Genomic DNA, 20,199 nt, shown 5'->3' with positions numbered 1-20,199 from the left:
TTCGACGTCGACGTACATTGCTAGCATGTTGGCGAGGGTCTTATTCAGGCGCTCCGTAAGACCATCCGTCTGTGGGTGGTAGGCCGTTGTCCTTCTGTGCCTTGTCTGACTGTATTGCAGAATGGCTTGGGTGAGCTCCGCTGTAAAGGCCGTCCTTCTGTCGGAATGAGGACTTCTGGGGTGCCATGTCGCAACAGGATGTTTTAGACAAAGAATTTCCCCACTCCGGCTGCGCTACCTTTTAGCAGTGGTTTAGTTTCAGCGAAGCGGGTGAGGTATTCTATCTCCACGACGATCCACTTATTTCCGGTTGCTGACGTAGGAAAAGGTCCCAACAAGTCCATGCCGATCTGCTGGAATGGTCGGCAAGCAGGCTCGATTCGCTGTAGTGATCCCGCTGGCCTTGTCGGTGGCGTCTGGCGTCGCTGACAGTCTCGGCATGTTCTGACATAACGGGCGACGTCGGCGGTCAGGTGCGGCCAACAATACTTCTCCTGCATCCTCGATAGTGTCCGGGAAAATCCTAGGTGTCCAGCGGTCGGATCGTCATGCAGGGCTTGGAATAATTCTGGCCGCAGTCCTCACGGGACAACAAAAAGGTAGTTGTCGCGGATTGGTGAGAAGTTCTTCTTTACGAGTAGGTTGTTTTGAAGCGAGAACGAAGACAATCCTTGCTTAAATGCCCTAGGGACAACGTCGGTGTGCCCTTCCAAATACTCGACTAGGTTTTTCAACTCCTGGTCTGCTCGCTGCTGTTCAGCGAAGTCTTCCGCGCCTAAAATGCCAAGGAAGGCGCCGTCATCTTCGCCATCTTGCGGCGGTGAGTCAATGGGGGCGCGTGATAGGCAATCGGCATCAGAATGTTTGCGTCCGCGACTTACAGGTTACAGTGATATCATATTCTTGCAGTCTTAGGCTCCACCGCGCCAGCCGTCCTGAAGGATCCTTTAAATTCGCTAGCCAACACAAGCCATGATGGTCGCTGACGACTTTGAATGGCTTGCCATATAGGTAAGGGCGAAATTTCGCTGTAGCCCAAACGATGGCGAGGCATTCCTTTTCGAATAATTGCCTTACGCTTTTGACAACGACCGGCTAGCGTATGCTATGACGTGTTCATGTCCATCTTTTCTCTAGACTAGGACGGCACCGAAGCCTAGGCTACTGGCGTCTGTGTGGATTTCGGTATGGGCGTCCTCGTCGAAGTGCGCAAGTACGGGCGGCGACTGCATGCGTTGTTTGAGTTCTTGAAATGCGTCGGCCTGCGGCGTTTGCCACTTGAACTCGACATCACATTTGGTTAGATGTGTCGGCGGCTCAGCGATGCGTGAAAAGACCTTGACAAAACGCCTATAGTGGGCACACATGCTAAGGAATCTACGCACTGCCTTCTTGTCGATGGGCTGCGGGAACTTTGCGATGGCAGCTGTCTTCTGCGGGTTGGAGCGGACTCCATATTTGCTGATGACGTGGCCTAGGAACAAAAAATCAACGCATGCGAAGCGGCACTTTTCTGGCTTCAGAGTGAGCCCTGATGACTTGATGGCCTCTGGTACTGTCGCTAGCCGCCTAAGGTGGTCATCGAAATTTCCGGCGAAGACGAAGACGTCATCCAAGACAGGTCTACCACTTCAATCCTGCTAACACCGTGTCCATGACGCGCTGGAACGTTGCAGGTGCCGAGCACAGTCCGAATGGCGTGACCTTGAACTCATAGAGGCCGTCTGGCATGATGAAGGCGGCCTTTTTGCGATCTCTCTCGTCGACTTCTATTTGCCAGTAGCCAGACATGAGATCCATCGACGAGAAGTATTTTGCGCTGCAAATACTTCTCTTCGACGATTTGATCAGCGGGTCAAGCGCGTCGGCTATTATACAGCAGTCGTCGAATGTTCCACACTAATCGTTGGGACCCGCGTGCCTTCCACAAAGTTCTACATAATTCGTATTAGGCGATGAAATCAGATAACACAAGGTTCGGCGACAACAAACAGTGGATAGAAGCATCGATAACTTTCCAAAAACTTTGCATACATGCAGGCGCATCCCGCGCCGTGCGATATTGGTTAGGCGGCGAAACGTGGTCGCCTGATAAAGATAAGTACACATGTCAATATTCTAATAAATGTACAACTACCTGTCACGGTAGGTTTGTGACTACGCCGTCTCGTTACTGAACACGCAAGGCGGCCGTGTTTCGATAGGGGTGCAATTAAGACTACGTCGGAACAAGCAGTCAATAGAGAGCTATCAATTGGTAATATTCCTTGTTAGCATATGCTCAAATATGATGTGATGTAGAAGAAAGGAAAGAGACTCACTTCTTTTTTGAATGCTTCAAGAACTTCTTGCCGCATTTTCTCCTGTATGTCAGGATGCCTTCCCATCAGATAAAACCAGTAAGTCAATGCTAGCCGCGTAGTGTCGTACCTGCGCTAACAGAAGGCATAAGACTTTACAGTACCGGATAACCTTCGAGCATTCACTGTGCTGTAATAACGACACTTACCCTCCAATAAAGACCGCCACACAGTTGGACGTCAGTTCATTTAGTGTTTCACGAGGCAGTGGTGCTATGAGGAAAAGGTAATTCATTGGTGAAAATGGTGCTTTATTTACGCTAAATTTGGGATAGCACATTTGTTTGGGAAAGTAACAAGCATATATTTATAAAAGAAAATATATGTAATGAAGAAGAAAAACCACCGGCTAGGCAGGCGAATCACCAGTATATTATATAGAACGAAGAAGTGCCGGCCAGTCACGCGCATCACCAGAGCTTTATGCACGGGGCTGGTTCTGACTGCTAGCAGGGTTTTCACTGCGGCACCGAGTTCAACCTCTCGCTCCTTTCGTACCCTGTCAATAAACACCTGGACATATAAAACAATCTCCAGATGAAAGGTAAATGCGACATCCAGTCGCAAGCCTCGAGAATCAGAACTGAAATGTTTATTTTTAGCGCAGGATTCTTAACATTCATAGAAAAATGTTGTGAAAGTAGTATTTTATACCAAAGGAATTCTCGGGGGGGGGGGGGGGGCTGAAAGCGGCTTGAAGTGATTACGAGGTTTCAAACAAGGAATCTTACTGTTGCCATCGTTTCGACAACGACACTTGTATTCGTCGGGAAGAAAACCGGTCCCCTTCTCAAACGATGGCTCCAGCGACATTTCTTGTGCGACCAACGTAACTCACATGAAAATGGTCGGGAGCTTGCAGGCATCTACAATCTGGCTATCACTTCCTGAGTACCAGATTCCTCCTTAAGCTTCAATATATATATCTCAGCACATTTTGTCAAAGATAGGATACACTGACTCAGTTTGAGAATTGCGCACCAAGTTGTTCGGGACAAATCAGTCTCTGAAAGAAAAAGGCCATCAAAATGGTGCATGAAGACGTTTAATTTTAATTGTATGACCACTGAAAGAGGTAAAAACGTATCGTACCTGTGGCGTCAACCATGGATTCATGTTGCTTTAGGCTAGAGTCTCCTCTGCTGAGCACTCCGTCTAACAGTATCTGAGCCATGTCTGGTAAGTTTCTCTGAAAACAAAAGGCTGATACAAACACTGTTTAACCAATAAAAGACCCTCTGTGTTCGCTTTGGCCGCACTATCATGCATGACCTAACCCAAGTAGGGTTTTCAACCATCTCAAATTGAACCGGACAGCCCCGACTTTTGAGTAAATGTTCCGAGTCCCTACTGCACCCAGTCTAGAAGACGAAATGTCCTTAATTTTGCGTTCATTTCCTCAAGAATAACAATGAATAAACCATATGTTCTTTTTACAGTGGTTGGCAGCAGGATTGCACAGCCTTCTATTTCGTCTTTTGTTTGATTGCCAAAAATATTGCTACGTGCTGTTCGAAAATGATGATGTGGACAGTTAGATTTATTGAGACTTAAGCGGCCTCTAGCTCATCTGAGGACGACTACGTGCCTTACTTGGTGCTGGCTTCCGTATCGGACAGTGCTTGCTACTCCTTGTAGAAAGACCGCGTAAATAGTTTATCTACTCAGCTTTCACGTAACCATGTGTAAGTGGTTTCGTTTTTCTCATGCTTTTATCTCTATTTTATAGATGCAAGCTATTCACAGTACCTCTATGGCCTTTGTTGGCCGTGTTAGCCAGATAACAACTGTAGATTCGTGGTTATATAACGCGACATGCTAAGACTAACAGAAATTGTGAAACCTTGTTGCAGGTACAGACTGGTTGCGTCTGGGAACGAGACGGTCAGTCTTCGCTCTCTTACCCGTTCCCACTTCTGCACTAAATTTGGCAAACCTAAATGAAAGTATCGTTTGAAATAGTTCGCAACTCTTTCCTTAAATATATTGTGTCAGCACTCTCTGTTATTTTGATATATTTATACAATTTCGAAGTTTGTGGCCTATAGCTTCTCGGTATGCAATTTCGAGGTTTCTATGCGTGCGCTCGGCAGTATTAATACATTCTACTGGTTGTTGCAAGGGTAGTATGTGCCAAAGTTCTTAAACATATTTCAGTTTCACAGCTGTAGTAGAGAGGTGGCCTAAGTAGTGGACACCAGAATTAGTTGAACTGTCATCGCGTCTTTATTTCTTTGTAAAAGCTTCACTCGAGAGAGTTACGGGGATGGAAATAGACGTGTCCATTGGAAGTGCTTTCTCAGCGCAGGAGATGCTGGGCACCAAATTCATAATATTTCTATTAAATCTTTCCCTCATTTGGCTGTTAGAAATGTTGCATTAAACGAGCAATCTATGTATTATTTTTCATGCTGTTCAGTTTCCTGGTCTTTTTGGTTAGATATAGGTAACGAACAAATAGACGTATCCATAATTTTTACTAAGAAAGCTTTTCCTACAAACAAGGTTACTTTTGTACGACGCCATGCTTGTACAGGATAATGGTCGATAGTAGGAGCAGCCCAGTGGCGCGTTGCTCTGAGAGCGAGCGTTCTGCTCCTACGAATTCGAAGAAGCGTGGTTTTAGTTAGTAGGTGAGGTAAATCGGTCAGATTTTATCTGTAGATAGGTGTGCAAGGGTCTCGACTAAACCGTTTCGAGCAGCAAAATGATGCCCTAGTTAGGCAGGTTGCGAAACTAGAAAAGGAACTCAAGAGCAAAGCAGAAGCAGAGGAAGGTGGTAGAAGATGAGCTAGCCAACGCAGAAATGAAGATGAGGGCTCGCCCTGCGGGAAAGCACTGATGAACGCTTTAGTGCGAGCACTACCAACGCGGCTGGCACCGAAGTGAGAGCAGGTAAGGAAGCCGGAACCTCCACGCCAGAAAGCACTGATGAACACGTCAGTGACGGTCACGAAGGAGCTTTGCACTGACGGGCTGGCTGCGCAAGACGACAGCAAAGTGAATGGTAAAGATCGGACAGGGGTGCGGGGCATTGCGGCCCCATGGGCAGCTTTCAGTGGCGAGGAGGAAGAATAGCGTCGGGCTGTCTTTGTTGCGGATTCAAACATGCCTAAAGTAGACCTGGTCATACAGAGAGGGTAGTTGTAGGCGAAAGAGTAACGTCTAGCGCGCTTTCGGGAAACCCATTAAGGAAGTGATAGCGAAAGCCAAGCATCACAAGGGGGACACAGCGAAGGAGCGGCCCTTAGTGGTCATAATTGGCGAAGTGTTTTACGTGCTGCCCGGGTGGGGGTCAAGGATCGCTAAGCAAATAGCCAAAGGGGTTATCGATCTTCGGAAAGTTTCATCGATAGCGCAAATCGCAGTGTGCACATGGCCAGAGGTTGAAACGCAGCGCTGTGGAATTTAGAGGGCTGTGTTTGCAGTAAACAGTGAGGATTGGGCACTTGCTAAAGCAATGAATTTTACAGTCATTGATAAAAACCGAGAAGTTTACTGAGCAGGCGGAAAAGGTGACTTTATGCATGACGGGATATAGTTTAGCAAATTCTATCAACACCTGTTTGAGGCCGATTCGAGCCATGGGTAGTAGCTTCCTTTAAGCGGGCCCCAAGCAATCAGGAATGTTTATTAGGTACTGAATGTAGGGACACACCAGCAAGGAGCAGAATTACACCACAAGAAGTTAAGAAAATGCGCACATAGGATAAATATATAGACGGTAAAGTTTGCTACTTGAATATGCAGGGTGATCGCAAGCAGGGGCAATGTCTGTCATTTCAAACGCAGCTGAATGACGAAGCATTTACCGTGTGTGGTTTGACTGAAGCGCTCGTAGGATACCTGGAGCAGGCGCCTGCTGTTGGCAATTTTGTATGGGAGTGATGCAACAGATCAAGTGGGTCAACGCATGCTAATTAGACGAGGTATGAAGTGGCAAACATAAAAGCGACATGCAGGCAGTTTTTAGGGGTTACCGGCAGATGACAAGGAAGAAGATGTGGCTTGGAGTAGCTTGCCTATGGAGAAGTAGTGAAAGCAGAGATAAAACGAAATTTCTTGCCGATTGCATTAAAACCGATATTATTGACTTCAGGAAACCAAACCCGGAGTTGTTTGGAGCAATGGAGGATTTATACAGATATACTGATTGCAATAGTTCTCTAGTGCTGGATCTGTGCAATGAACAGAAATAAGGAGTCATGGGCAGGTAACGTGACAATGAGGTAACAGGCAGTCTTATATCGACTATGCCTTAATCTCAGAAATGGTCTTCCGACGACTAGAGCAAATGACGATAGATTAACATGGAAAGAATAGCGCGTTTAGCGATCGTAAGAGTCCTACCTCAAAACTTGGGAAAGCTTCTAACGCGAAATTCGAAGCAATAACAGCAGAAATCTTCGATATGAATTGAAATAAGTAACAGGGATAGCAAAAATATAGAGAACCAAATGAAGGTGCTTCCTACAAATGCCTGGAAATATAAGGAAATAGAAGGCGCTCTGCCGCAGGAGATAAAAGAGACACCGCTAAAAAAATCGAGGATTGGAATGGAGAAACCACGCAGGTGGCGGAACAAAGAAAGAAAGCAAGCTTCAAAATATCGTAAGCAGGCGTCAAAGGATTATCGCGAAGCGCGAAAGATGGCTTTACACGAAGAAAAGGTGCCCTTGGATGAAACAGGTAGACAGAAAAGAGAAGGGTAACGAGTGAACTCGTGCAAGAGAATATAAATGCGCAAGTGAACTTTGGCGGCATAAGATTCCGACAAATGACAAAGGAACATCAAAAAGATTCTGGAACAATGTAAGAACACCCGAATCTTTAAATAAAATGCGCAAGGAACTATAAAGGATGAAGATTGTAACATCGTCAAAGGACACGATGTGCTACGGTACATAAGAAATGTTATTAGGGATCATTTCAGCACCAAAGAGAGCCTAGTTCCGTATTGAACATATTCAGGAACAAGGGAGATGCCCTAGCGATAATAATTTAGCATGGAAAACGTTTACTGAAGAACTTCAGAAAATGTGCCTACTTACGCTATTGCAGCTCCCGAAGAAATTTCAATACAAGTAATGAAACACCCGCGCCAACAAGTCAAGGCACTGCTGACTAATTCTATAGAGCGAGAGATTAGAACAAAGCAAATCCCTGTCGGATGGTGTGAAATCAAGACGAGCCTCATCTACAAAGGCAAAAGTGAACAGGCTAAGACAAGTTTGTGTAGGCCAGTCACGCTAACGTTAGTTATCTATAGTATGGCAGATCAACCATAAAATTAGAACTGCCGAAGTAGATAGAGAAAAATAATATACGAGGGGAACTAGAGAATGGGTTCAGACGAGGCACACGCTTGCAGGATATCTTTGTACTAAGTGCATACAGATTTCAATATCTCAGAATACACTTTTAGGGGTAGACTTTCCGGTTAGCAAGGGAGCCTACGAAAACGTAGACCGAGAATTGTTATGGGATTTTCCCAAGCACGAAGTCATAGAATACTATTTCATTGAACTGCCGAGGGAGATATACAGGCTATTTCAGAGAACTTTCAAACATTTTTAAAGGGTGCCTGTGGCAGATAGTACAACTCTAGTTCACGAGCTGGTGTACTTGAAGAGGTGGACATTACTTGCACAAAAATTGTAATGCATAACCGACTAATAAGAGGAATTCACTAATTAAGTTTTAACTGATTACTTTACGGTCCATATTGAGATTTACAAATTCTAGCCGTGGAGTTCGCAAGCGGATCGACTCGGATGGAATTCTCAGTTTGAAACCAGTTTCTAGATATCAATTCCCGAACTTTGCGAACAAATGCATTGGCGTTCCCGTTATAATTATAGGAGAACGTCACTTAATGCATTGAAGCACAAAAGTAACCGGAACGCCAATGAGTTTCTCCGCAAAGTTCGGGAATTATTACCTGGATAGTGACGTAATCCTCATAATTAATTCCAAGTGGATCCACCTTGCGAAGTCTACAGGTAGAAGTTGAATTTGTTATAACTTAGTTATTGGTTAACTCTAATGATTAAAGCACCGCACGTGCAATGCCAAGGCGTGGGATCGTTCCCCACATGCAACAAGTTATTTTTTCAGCCACTTCCATTGCCATAAATTATCATTCCTTTAATTAAATTGGATAGTACAAGTAATTTTCGCTCTTTTCCTTGGTGCCTTGGTTTGTTCGTTTCTCAAGATATGTTTAATGATACAAGGCGTGCGAGTGGGTTGTTATCAGTTATCAAATAAATATGGTAAACAGAGGATGAACGCGAAGTCACACGCTTAAATTGCTTCGATATTCCACTAGTGTTACAGCAAGCTCTACATACTTTAGTGGGCAATAAACAATAGGTTACAAATCACTAAAAGATTGGCCAGTCCATTTTTTGAGGAAAATAGACGAGAAAATGAATATTTGTCTATGGTTACTTGCAATGGTCGCACTGGACACAGTGGAGGCAGGAATATTTCATATCAGACAAGCACAGACATTTCTTTAAATGTAAATTCATGTTGCATCGCTTCTACAAGTGTTCCCAGTTTCTTACAGGCCATTACGTGAGGCGCCAAATAACGGCGCATTACTTACCTGAGGATTTTTTCGCCGGTATTCAATAATTTCTTCGATCTTTTTAGCCATATCAGAAATAGGGTTAGCATACATGGCGCCCAATATCTTGGCGAGTATCCGAGGTATCCATGCCCAGTGGTATAGGTTTTCTGGAACAAGACATATATAAGTTTTTCTGACTATCAATTATAAATTTCTGGTATTCGCAAATCACAAAAAAAAAGTTATGCCGCAAATCGCTCGCCCAATTTTTCACGCCATGTAGCAGCACCACAAAAAATTACATCTGCTGCGCCATCTAATGGCACCGCCACGAAGATCACGCGTCGCTAGAGTATGAAGATATATGACAAGATGAAATATATGGGATGCTCCTTCAATTCCGACCAGCACCGGAATAACCGTCAAGAATTATTTTTCTCGTGAAACAGCAGCCCGCATCATGCAGCACATACCGAGAAAGCCTTGAAATATGTGCATTGAATACGGGCGCCTATCTGATGGCACATAGCCAGTGCCCCAAGTTGGCAGCTGCAGACAACTTGTGTCGTGTAGCAGTGACCTGAGTTGGCCATATGGTTTTCAACCAGGTTTCCTTCCTGCACCAGCCGGACATCAAAGACAGACAGACAGATAGATAGATAGATAGATAGATAGATAGATAGATAGATAGATAGATAGATAGATAGATAGATAGATAGATAGATAGATAGATAGATAGATAGATAGATAGATAGATAGATAGATAGATAGATAGATAGATAGATAGATAGATAGATAGATAGATAGATAGATAGATAGATAGATAGATAGATAGATAGATAGATAGATAGATAGATAGATAGATAGATAGATAGATAGATAGATAGATAGATAGATAGATAGATAGATAGATAGATAGATAGATAGATAGATAGATAGATAGATAGATAGATAGATAGATAGATAGATAGATAGATAGATAGATCATCAGCCTGGTAACGCCCACTGCAGGGCAAAGGCCTCTCCCATACTTCTCCAACAACCCAGGTCATGTGCTAATTGTGGCCATGCCTTGCCTTCAAACTTCTTAATCTCATCCGCCCACCTCACTTTCTGCCGCCCCCTGCTACGCTTCCCTTCCCTTGGGATCCAGTCCGTAACCCTTAATGACCATCGGTTATCTTCCCTCCTCATTACATGTCCTGCCCATGCCCATTTCTTTTTCTTGATTTCAACTAAGATGTCATTAACTCGCGTTTGTTCCCTCACCCAATGTGCTCTTTTCTTATCCCTTAACGTTACACCTATCATTCTTCTTTCCATAGCTTGTTGCGTCGTCCTCAATTTGAGTAGAACCCTTTTCGTAAGCCTCCAGGTTTCTGCCCCGTAGGTGAGTACTGGTAAGACACAGCTATTATATACTTCTCTCTTGAGGGATAATGGCAACCTGCTGTTCATGATCTGAGAATGCCTGCCAAATGCACCCCAGCCCATTCTTATTCTTCTGATTACTTCCGTCTCATGATCCGGATCCGCCGTCACTACTTGCCCTAAGTAGATGTATTCCCTTATGACTTCCAGCGCCTCGCTGCCTATTGTAAATTGCTGTTCTCGTCCAAGACTGTTAAGCATTACTCTAGTTTTCTGCAGATTAATTTTTAGACCCACTCTTCTGCTTTGCCTCTCCAGGTCAGTGAGCATGCATTGCAATTGGTCCCCTGAGTTACTAAGCAAGGCAATATCATCAGCGAATCGCAAGTTACTTAGGTATTCTCCTTTAACTTTTATCCCCAGTTGTTCCCAATCCAGGTCTCTGAATACCTCCTGTAAACACGCTGTGAATAGCATTGGAGAGATCGTATCTCCCTGCCTGACGCCTTTCTTTATTGGGATTTTGTTGCTTGCTTTATGGAGGACTACGGTGGCTGTGGAGCCGCTATATATATCTTTCAGTATTTTACATACGGCTCGTCTGCACCCTGATTCCGTAATGCCTCCATGACTGCTGAGGTTTCGACAGAATCAAACGCTTTCTCGTAATCAATGAAAGCTATATATAAGGGTTGGTTATATTCCGCACATTTATCTATCACCTGATTGATAGTGTGAATATGATCTATTGTTGAGTAGCCATTACGGAATCCTGCCTGGTCCTTTGCTTGACAGAAGTCTAAGGTGTTCCTGATTCTATTTGCGATTACCTTAGTAAATAGTTTGTACGCAACGGACAGTAAGCTGATCGGTCTATAATTTTTCAAGTCTTTGGCGTCTCCTTTCTTATGGATTAGGATTATGTTAGCGTTCTTCCATGATTCCGGTACGCTCGAGTTAATGAGGCATTTCGTATACAGTGTGGCCAGTTTCTCTAGAACAATCTGTCCACCATCCTTCAACAAATCTGCTGTTACCTGATCTTCCCCAGCTGCCTTCCCCCTTTGCATATCTCCCAAGGCTTTCTTTACTTCTTCCGGCGTTACCTTTGGGATTTCGAATTCGTCTGGACTATTTTCTCCTCCATTACCGTCGTGGGTGCCACTGGTACTGTATAAATCTCTATAGAACTCCTCAGCCACTTGAACTATCTCATCCATATTACTAATGATATTGCGGGCTTTGTCTCTTAACGCATACATCTGATTCTTGCCAATTCCTAGTTTCTTCTTCACTGTTTTTAGCCTTCCTCCTTTCCTGAGAGCATGTTCAATTCTATCCATATCATACTTCCTTATGTCGGCTGTCTTATGCTTGCTGATTAACTTCGAAAGTTCTGCCAGTTCTATTCTAGCTGTAGGGTTAGATGCTTTCATACGTTGGCGTTTCTTGATCAGATCTTTCGTCTCCTGCGATAGTTTGCTGGTATCCTGCCTAACGGAGTTACCACCGACTTCCATTGCACACTCCTTAAAGGGACACTAAAGTGAAAAGTGATTTCTTCTGCATCAGTAAATCACCGTTCTACAACACCAAAAACACCACTCTTACAACGATAAGACGTTTGCAAGAACGAAAAGTGCAAGAACGAAATGCGGGTGGCGACGCCTACTTGAGTTCCTGCACCTGGGGGCTGCGACGTCTTTGATTTTGATGGCATCTTCCACGGCCTACCAATTATATATAGCGGTACAGATTGACTACATTGTGTTCTAAAGGAACCAAATATTAAACATGCCAAGTTTCGGGAATCGTTATTGAGCCAACGCGGCCCAAATGCGAAAACAAACTTTGGAATCCCTGACGTCACGCTGACGTACCGGCGATGGCGTTTCGGGCGAAATTCAAATACTGATACTTGGACCTTCATTTTCTCATCTAATATTCAAACTATTTTCTTGAAATGACTGCCTGCAGGTTTCGCAAACAATGCTTTATTAGTCTAAACTGATTTATTGTTTCCCTTTAGTGTCCCTTTAATGATGCCCACAAGATAGTCGTTCATTGCTTCAACACTAAGGTCCTCTTCCTGAGGTGAAGCCGAATACCTGTTCTGTAGCTTGATCTGGAATTCCTGTATTTTCCCTCTTAACGCTAACTCATTAATCGGCTTCTTATGTACCAGTTTCTTCCGTTCCCTCCTCAGGTCTAGGCTAATTCGAGTTCTTACTATCTTGTGGTCACTGCAGCACACCTTGCCGAGCACGTCCACAACTTGTATGATGCCAGGGTTAGCGCAGAGTATGAAGTCTATTTCATTTCTAGTCTCGCCGTTCGGGCTCCTCCACGTCCACTTTTGGCTATCCTGCTTGCGGAAGAAGGTATTCATTATCCTCTTATTGTTCTGTTCCGCAAACTCTACTAATAACTCTCCCCTGCTATTCCTAGTGCCTATGCCATATTTCCCCCCTGCCTTGTCTCCAGCCTGCTTCTTGCCTACCTTGGCATTAAAGTCGCCCATTAGTATAGTGTATTTAGTTTTCACTCTGCCCATCGCCGATTCCACGTCTTGATAGAAGCTTTCGACTTCCTGGTCATCATGACTGGATATAGGGGCGTAGACCTGTACAATCTTCATTTTGTACCTGTTCTATCTATCTATCTATCTATCTATCTATCTATCTATCTATCTATCTATCTATCTATCTATCTATCTATCTATCTATCTATCTATCTATCTATCTATCTATCTATCTATCTGTAGATAGATATCTATCTATCTATCTGTAGATAGATATCTATCTACCTGTAGATAGATAGATAGATAGATAGATATCTATCTACCTGTAGATAGATAGATAGATAGATAGATAGATAGATAGATAGATAGATAGATAGATAGATAGATAGATAGATAGATAGATAGATAGATAGATAGATAGATAGATAGATAGATAGATAGATAGATAGATAGATAGATAGATAGATAGATAGATAGATAGATAGATAGATAGATAGATAGATAGATAGATAGATAGATACCTGGGGGTGAGAGTAGTGGGGAGAGCCACTTTTTTACTTAGCACCTGCTACCCATCGAGAAAACACATTGGGTGGTACCCTAAAAATCCTAACCGCATTTTTATTTCCTCAGAGTTTCGGGTACAGTTGTACCAGCGCACGTATCAATAAGATCTAAATGTCCTATGTAATGCAAAAATATATTGTTATTAACAACTAATTTTGTTATTAGACGCTGATACCTCTACAATACTCACTCAGAGATTGCAGTATGCATTCACAGCACAACTACATTTGTCTACGGAAGTTGCGGACTTCATGGAAAAGTGCTGCTCACCGGCAGACATCCCGACAAATTAGACAGTACTAGCAAACGTACGTCTAATAATAAACGTACATATAATATGACAACACACACAAATATCCTATCAAGTATTCTTTACTTCTAAACTTTCAAATAATCGTCCCGAAAGTAGGCAGTGCGCTTAGCATATTCTTCAATGTACATGGCCACAGAAGAGGAAAGACATATTTTGTCCACAGGTGTGTAATGAAGCAATGATCGCCACGCAGGTTAACCTAATAAGTGGCATTTTACTGCTGTCTAGCATCACTGCGGATATACCCGCAGCATTCTTGTTTATTTTGCCAAGGAATAGTATAGCCTGGTTAATACTCTTCCAAAATACGTGCTCGGAACAATCATCCACTTAAAATTTTGAGCTATCTGCAATTGTAAAGAAGGCGTCACATTGAATTCTTATCTGGTCATATTATATCAAACTACCTTGCATAGAAAATGTGAGAAACAAAGATCGCGTTACGATGGAAGTATAATCTGCATTGGTATTAATGCCAGATATCCTGAAGCTTTATTTACCACATGAAGTAAAATACCGTTATTCTTTTTCAGCAGGAGCGGCGATGGCTGGAAAAAAAAAGAAACTCTGGTACACTCGGGATTCATTTACCTCATGTGTGTGTGTGTATTATAGATGTGTTCATGTGCGTGTGCGTGCGTAGGTGCGTGCATGTGCGTCTATTGTTTCATTGCACAGGAGCGCTTGAAAGAGGACGTGAAATGATGTCCTATCGATGGTTCGTATTCGGGGCGAGGACGTACGGAGTTGCCATCTGTCAAAAGCGCCTCGCTTGTGCAGCAAGTAAGGGTGATAGATTGTGTGGCAAAAAAAGAACTATCCCTGCACTTTTCTACGCTAAGACAACGGCTATCACACTTTGTGTACAACTAACACCAAGCGCGACGTGTTACTTCGGCCGAGGCTGACTAAGGTGGTGCTCCTGGGCCCAAGCGCCCCCCCCCCCTGCGGCCGATGCCGAAGAACCTCCGCCTCCCCCCCCCTCCCTCTCCCCCCCCCCCCCACACACGTAAGGTGCCTTTACCAGAGCTTTGTCACCCACATCATTTGCGGTTTCTGTCGACTTTCCCCGATCTTTATACTTGAAATTTTACTGGGGCTAATAGCTTACTGCATCATTGTTGCCGTGGACGTACAGGGCTTTCAGCCCATACTTTCGATGTATTTCCGCAAATCCTGGCAACAGGAGGACACGCGCATTAGCAGCACCGGCGGCGGCTGCTTCATCTCTATTTTCTCACTTCAACATTGTTTTAAATTTCCACTGCAAACCCCATGCATATGCAAATATATTTAAATATACACTCAGTAAAAAAGTTTATTATATTTCTGAAAGAGTAAGAGGTAGCCAAAGAAATATTATTTCTAAAGGTATTGATCGCCTATGCCTTGAAAATAAATGAAATTATGTATGTGTATGTATTATGTATGAGAGACTGCGAGCAGTTTCGGTCCCAACTTCAAGAATACTCTTCCTAGTTTGCTGGTGATTTCAGTTTTTGTTACCCTATAGTGCTGTACTAAGTACCACAAGCTGCTGCACTAAGGGTCACGAATTGTTCTTAATATTGTTTGTGTATACCTGATCATATGCACTGCTGTGTGTTTAGTGTTTGTTGGTGTACAGTATGTAATACGTTATTGTACTCATTCCTATCTTGGCCCTGTAAAGGGCTGATAGTATGTTCAAATAAATAAATAAATAAATAAATAAATAAATGTTCACCACACTTCAAACGTCCTTGCCTGCTTTTTTGACCATGAAAAAAACCTTAGACTTCAGTGACTCTTTCGGCAGAGCCTTTTATCCATGGCCTGTGAAATGAACGTGAATGTTGTGTGTCTCAGTATTCCTTCTCTTTCCAGAAAGCAAAGCTAACGACTCGTGAAAAGAAGAACGTTTCTAATAATTTACAACCTTTAATATGGATGAAAACATCGTCATCTGCATGCAAAGGTAATAAATATATACAGGTCGTCCCAATGAACTATCAAGCGCCCAGACTTAAAAGAAAGAGCAATGTATTACTCGAATAAAACCTATTGCATATTGTTTGCAGTACAATGGAGTAGCTGCTGGCAAATTTATCGTTACTGAGATGTAATTAGGCAATTGTAATAAAATATTAAACTCGAGACATACTATTCTGAAAATCAAAGTGTCATTGAGGCATTTCAAGGCACATGTAGCTGCGGTATTTTTAGTAAAGAACTAAGTGGGTTTGATTGTTGTATTCACATAGGAGGTTCTGGCCAAGTACTGCACCAGGGTGGCCAATCCTGCTCAGGTGAGGGAGTGTGTTACCGGTTCTGGTTACCGGGATCAGGCTGCACTCCTGGCCTGTTTGTGCGATTTTACCAATACGCCGATTTCTTTTTTTAATCTGGTGGCATCGGGATTCTAACCACGGTCTTCTTGCACGCGAGGTGGATGCTCTACCTTTACACCACCATTGCACTTTTTTGTTCAGGGACAGATGTACGTCCCTACATCCAGTCATGATGACCAGGAAGTCGAAAGCGTCTATGAAGACGTGGAATCGGCGATGGGTAAACTCAAACAATATACACTACACTGATGGGTGACTTCAATGCCAAGGCAGGCAAGAAGCAGGCTGGACACAAGTCAGTGGGGGAATATGGCATAGGCAGTAGGAATAGCAGGGGAGAGTTCTTAGTAGGCTTTGCAGAACAGAATAATATGCGGATAATGAATACCTTCTTCCGCAAGCGGGATAGCCGAAAGTGGACGTGGAGGAGCCCGAATGGCGAGAGTAGAAATGAAATATGCTTTATACTCTGCGCTAACCCTGGCATCATACAAGATGTGGGCGTGCTCGGCAAGGTGCGCTGCAGTGACCATAGGATGGTAAGAAATCGAATTAGCCTAGATTTAAGGGGGGAACGGAAGAAACTGGTACATAAGAAGCCGATAAATGAGTTAGCAGGAAGAGGGGAAATAGAGGAATTCCGGATCAAGGTACAGAACAGGTATTCGGCCTTTAACTCAGGAAGAGGAATGACCTTAGTGTTGAAACAATGAACGACAATATTATGGGCATCATTAAGGAGTATGCAATAGAAGTCGGTGGTAACTCCTTTAGACAGGATACCAGTAAGGTATCGCAGGATACGAAAGAGCTGATGAAGAAACGCCAATCTATGGAAGCCTCTAACCATACAGCCAGAATAGAACTAGCAGAACTTTCGAAGTTAATCAACAAGCGTAAGACAGCTGACATAAGGAGCTATAATATAGATAAAATTCAACATGCTCTCGGGAACGGAGGAAGCCTAAAAGCAGTGAAGAAACTAGGAATTGGCAAGAATCAGATGTATGCGTCAAGAGACAAAGCCAGCAATATCATTACTAATGTGGATGAGATAGTTCAAGTGGCTGAGGATTTCTATAGAGATTTATACAGTACCAGTAGCACCCACGACGATAAGGGAAGAGAATAGTCTAGAGGAATATGAAATCCCACAAGTAACGCCAGAAGATGTAAAGAAAGGTTTGGGAGCTACGCAAAGGCGGAAGGCAGCTGGGGAGGATCAGGTAACCGCAGATTTGTTGAGGGATGGTAGGCAGATTGCTCTAGAAAAAGTGGCCACCTTGTAAACGCAATGCGTCATGACCTAGAGCGTAACGGAATCTTGGAAGAGCGCTAACATAATCCTAATCCATAAGAAAGGGGACGCCAAAGACTTGAAAAATTATAGACTGATCAGCTTACCTACATCAGCTTACCTCTGTTGCCTACAAAGTATTTCCTAAGGTAATCGCAAATGGATTCAGGAACACCTTAGACCAGGCACGATTCCGTAAAGGCTGCTAAACATACTGAAAAGATTTTGCGCAAAAAACAACACACACAAGAAAGACGACGACACCACGAGCGCTCGCGGTGTCGTCGTCTTTCTAATGTGTGTTGTTTTTTGGCGCTAAATCTTTCCAGTATGCAAGATCACCATCTAGCCCAGCAGTTAACTCTTCTAAAGGCTAATCAACTATAGACCGTATTCACACTATCAATCTGGTGATAGAGAAATGTGCGGAATATAGCCAACCCTTATGATTAGCTTTCATTGATTAGGAGAAAGCGTTTAATTCAGTCGAAACTTCAGCAGCCATGGAGACATTACGGAATCAGGGTGTAGACGAGCCGTGTGTAAAGATACTGAAAGATATCTATAGCGGCTCCACAGCCACCGTAGTCCGCCATAAATAACGCAACGAAATCCCAATAAAGAAAGGCGTCAGGCAGGGAGATACGATCTCTCCAATGCTCTTCACTGCGTGTTAACAGGAGATATTCAGAGACCTTGATTGGGAAGAATTGAGGATAAGAATTAATGGAGAATACCTTAGTAACTTGAGATTCACTGATGACATTGCCTTGCTCAGTAACTCGGGGGACCAATTGAAATGCATGCTCACTGACCTGGAGAGGCAAAGCAGAATGGTGGGACTAAAAATTAACCTGCAGAAAACTAATGTTTAACAGTCTCGGAAGAGAACAGCAGTTTATGATAGGTAGCGAGAGAGAGAGACAAAAGGGAAGGAAAGACAGGGAGGTTAGCCATTGTAAATACCGGCTGGCTACCCTATGCTAGGGAAAGGGGTAAAGGGAACAAAAGGAGAAGGAAGAGAGAAGAAAAAAGAAAACAAGAAAAATGCACACAGTAACGCGATGTTACGCGCAACAATAGTCAAAGGCGTTCGCACAATTCGCATGTCCTTAAGAACTTGAGCAAAGCCCTTAAGGCCTTAAGTGCCGAAACTCGTCTGGACCAGCGTCCTAGAACTTTCTCTTCTGTGAAGGGTCGATTGTCCAGTTTTTCGAGCACGGTCACGAGCACTTTTCTTTGCACATTGCAACGTGGGCAGTCACAGAGGAGGTGCGCGATCGTCTCTTCGCAGCCGCAGTGAGGCACTGGAAGTGGTGGGGGATACATCTGCTTAGGGCAGGTAGTGACCGCGGATCCAGATAATGAGACTCAAATAATCAGAAGAATATGAATGGGCTGGGGTGCGTTTGTCAGGCATTCTCAGATCATGAACAGTAGGTTGGCATTATCCCAAAAGAGGAAAGTGTACAACAGCTGTGTCTTACCCGTACTCGCGTACGGGGCAGAAACCTGGAAGATTACAAAAAGGGTTCTAATTAAATTGAGGACGACGCAACGAGTTATGGAAAGAAGAATGATGGGTGTAACGTTAAGTTATAAGAAAAGAGCAGATTTGGTGAGGGAACAAAGGCGAGGTTCAGTCGCCTTTGTTAGTTGAAATAAAGAAAGAAAATAAGAAAACAAAGAAAGAAAATAAGAAAATAAAGTTGAAACATCTTAGTTGAAATAAAGAAAAAGAAATGGGCATAGGTAGGACATGTAATGAGGAGGGAAGACAACCGGTGGTCATTAAGGGTTACGGACTGGATTCCAAGGAATGGAAAGCGTAGCATGGGGCGGCAGAAAGTTAGTTGGGCGGATGAGATTAATAAATTTGCAGGGGCGACATGGCGACAATTAGTACATGACCGTAGTAGTTGGAGAAGTGTGGGAGAGGCCTTTGCCCTGAAGTGGGCCTAACCAGGCTGATGATGATGATGATGATGATGATGATGACGATGACTAATCGGGCACAATTTTTTTCCGACTGGTAAACCCCGCGAAATATGCAGAATTCCACGTGACTGCGCTTCGACCCACATCATAAAGCAATGCCCTCGAACGGGCTCCTGAGTTAGCCAGAGCGAAATAAAGGAGGTAAAGACAAAACAATCTCCACCCAAGCACCCCGTACAGACGGTGAACCAGCGAAGCTGATACGTGCGGTCCGGGTTTTTATGACTGGGTTAATGCCGACGGTTAATTCTACGACGGCTGGGTAGGCTGCCGAATCCTCGGTACGCAGTTACCGCTTGCGCTGGGCTGCAGAAGCCTGTTCTTGTGCCCGGGCTGCAGCATCGTCACGGCGTAGACGATCTCGTTCCTGATTCTGCTCATGGCGTTGTTGATCGAAAGCTGCCTGCTCCTCAGGAGTACGTGTGACACGTTGCGTACCCATTTCGGAGCCGAAGAGAAACTGCTGCGTACCCGCTCTGCTGCGACGGAGAGCAACGCCGTCAGGATTGGAGCAGCCAATCTTGCGCCTCTCTTTCGCTTTTTTTTTTTATTGTGCATTCGCACGGTGTTGCGCTAGAGAAGTTTTCGGTGCGCAGGCGACAGACGGACGGACGTATCATCTAGCTATATACAGCTTCGCTCTAAAACGTCGTGATCAAGCTAGTGCCTTATCTGCTGCGCCTCGGCCCAAGTAACACGTCGCGTTTGGTGTTAGTTGTAAACAAGCTGGGGTAGCTGTTGTCTAAGCGTAGAAAAGTGCTCGGACGGTTCATATTTTTTACCACAAAACCTAATACCACAAAAGGGAATCGACAACATCAGTACAAAGGTTTAACAGTGCGTTTTGTTTCGTCCCAGTCGCCAT

General features: G+C 43.9%; 1 protein-coding gene across 1 annotated transcript in view; it reads right to left on the bottom strand.

Moving 5' to 3' along the window:
- LOC135909740 (cytochrome P450 3A6-like) overlaps positions 1 to 20,199 on the bottom strand; it is a 54,595-nt gene that overhangs the window by 12,517 nt on the left and 21,879 nt on the right. The window contains exons 7-10 of the mRNA XM_065441801.2: positions 8,974 to 9,104; positions 3,453 to 3,549; positions 2,510 to 2,573; positions 2,322 to 2,430 (exon numbers count right to left, since the gene is read on the bottom strand). Coding sequence (XP_065297873.1) covers positions 2,322 to 2,430; positions 2,510 to 2,573; positions 3,453 to 3,549; positions 8,974 to 9,104 — 401 coding nt within the window. The remainder of the gene's footprint in view (positions 1 to 2,321; positions 2,431 to 2,509; positions 2,574 to 3,452; positions 3,550 to 8,973; positions 9,105 to 20,199) is intronic.

This window comes from Dermacentor albipictus, chromosome 8 (genome assembly GCF_038994185.2).
Source record: "Dermacentor albipictus isolate Rhodes 1998 colony chromosome 8, USDA_Dalb.pri_finalv2, whole genome shotgun sequence".
NCBI classification, from domain to species: domain Eukaryota; kingdom Metazoa; phylum Arthropoda; class Arachnida; order Ixodida; family Ixodidae; genus Dermacentor; species Dermacentor albipictus.
The sequence above is the reverse complement of the archived record's forward strand: the minus strand, read 5'-3'. Positions and strand labels throughout refer to the sequence as shown.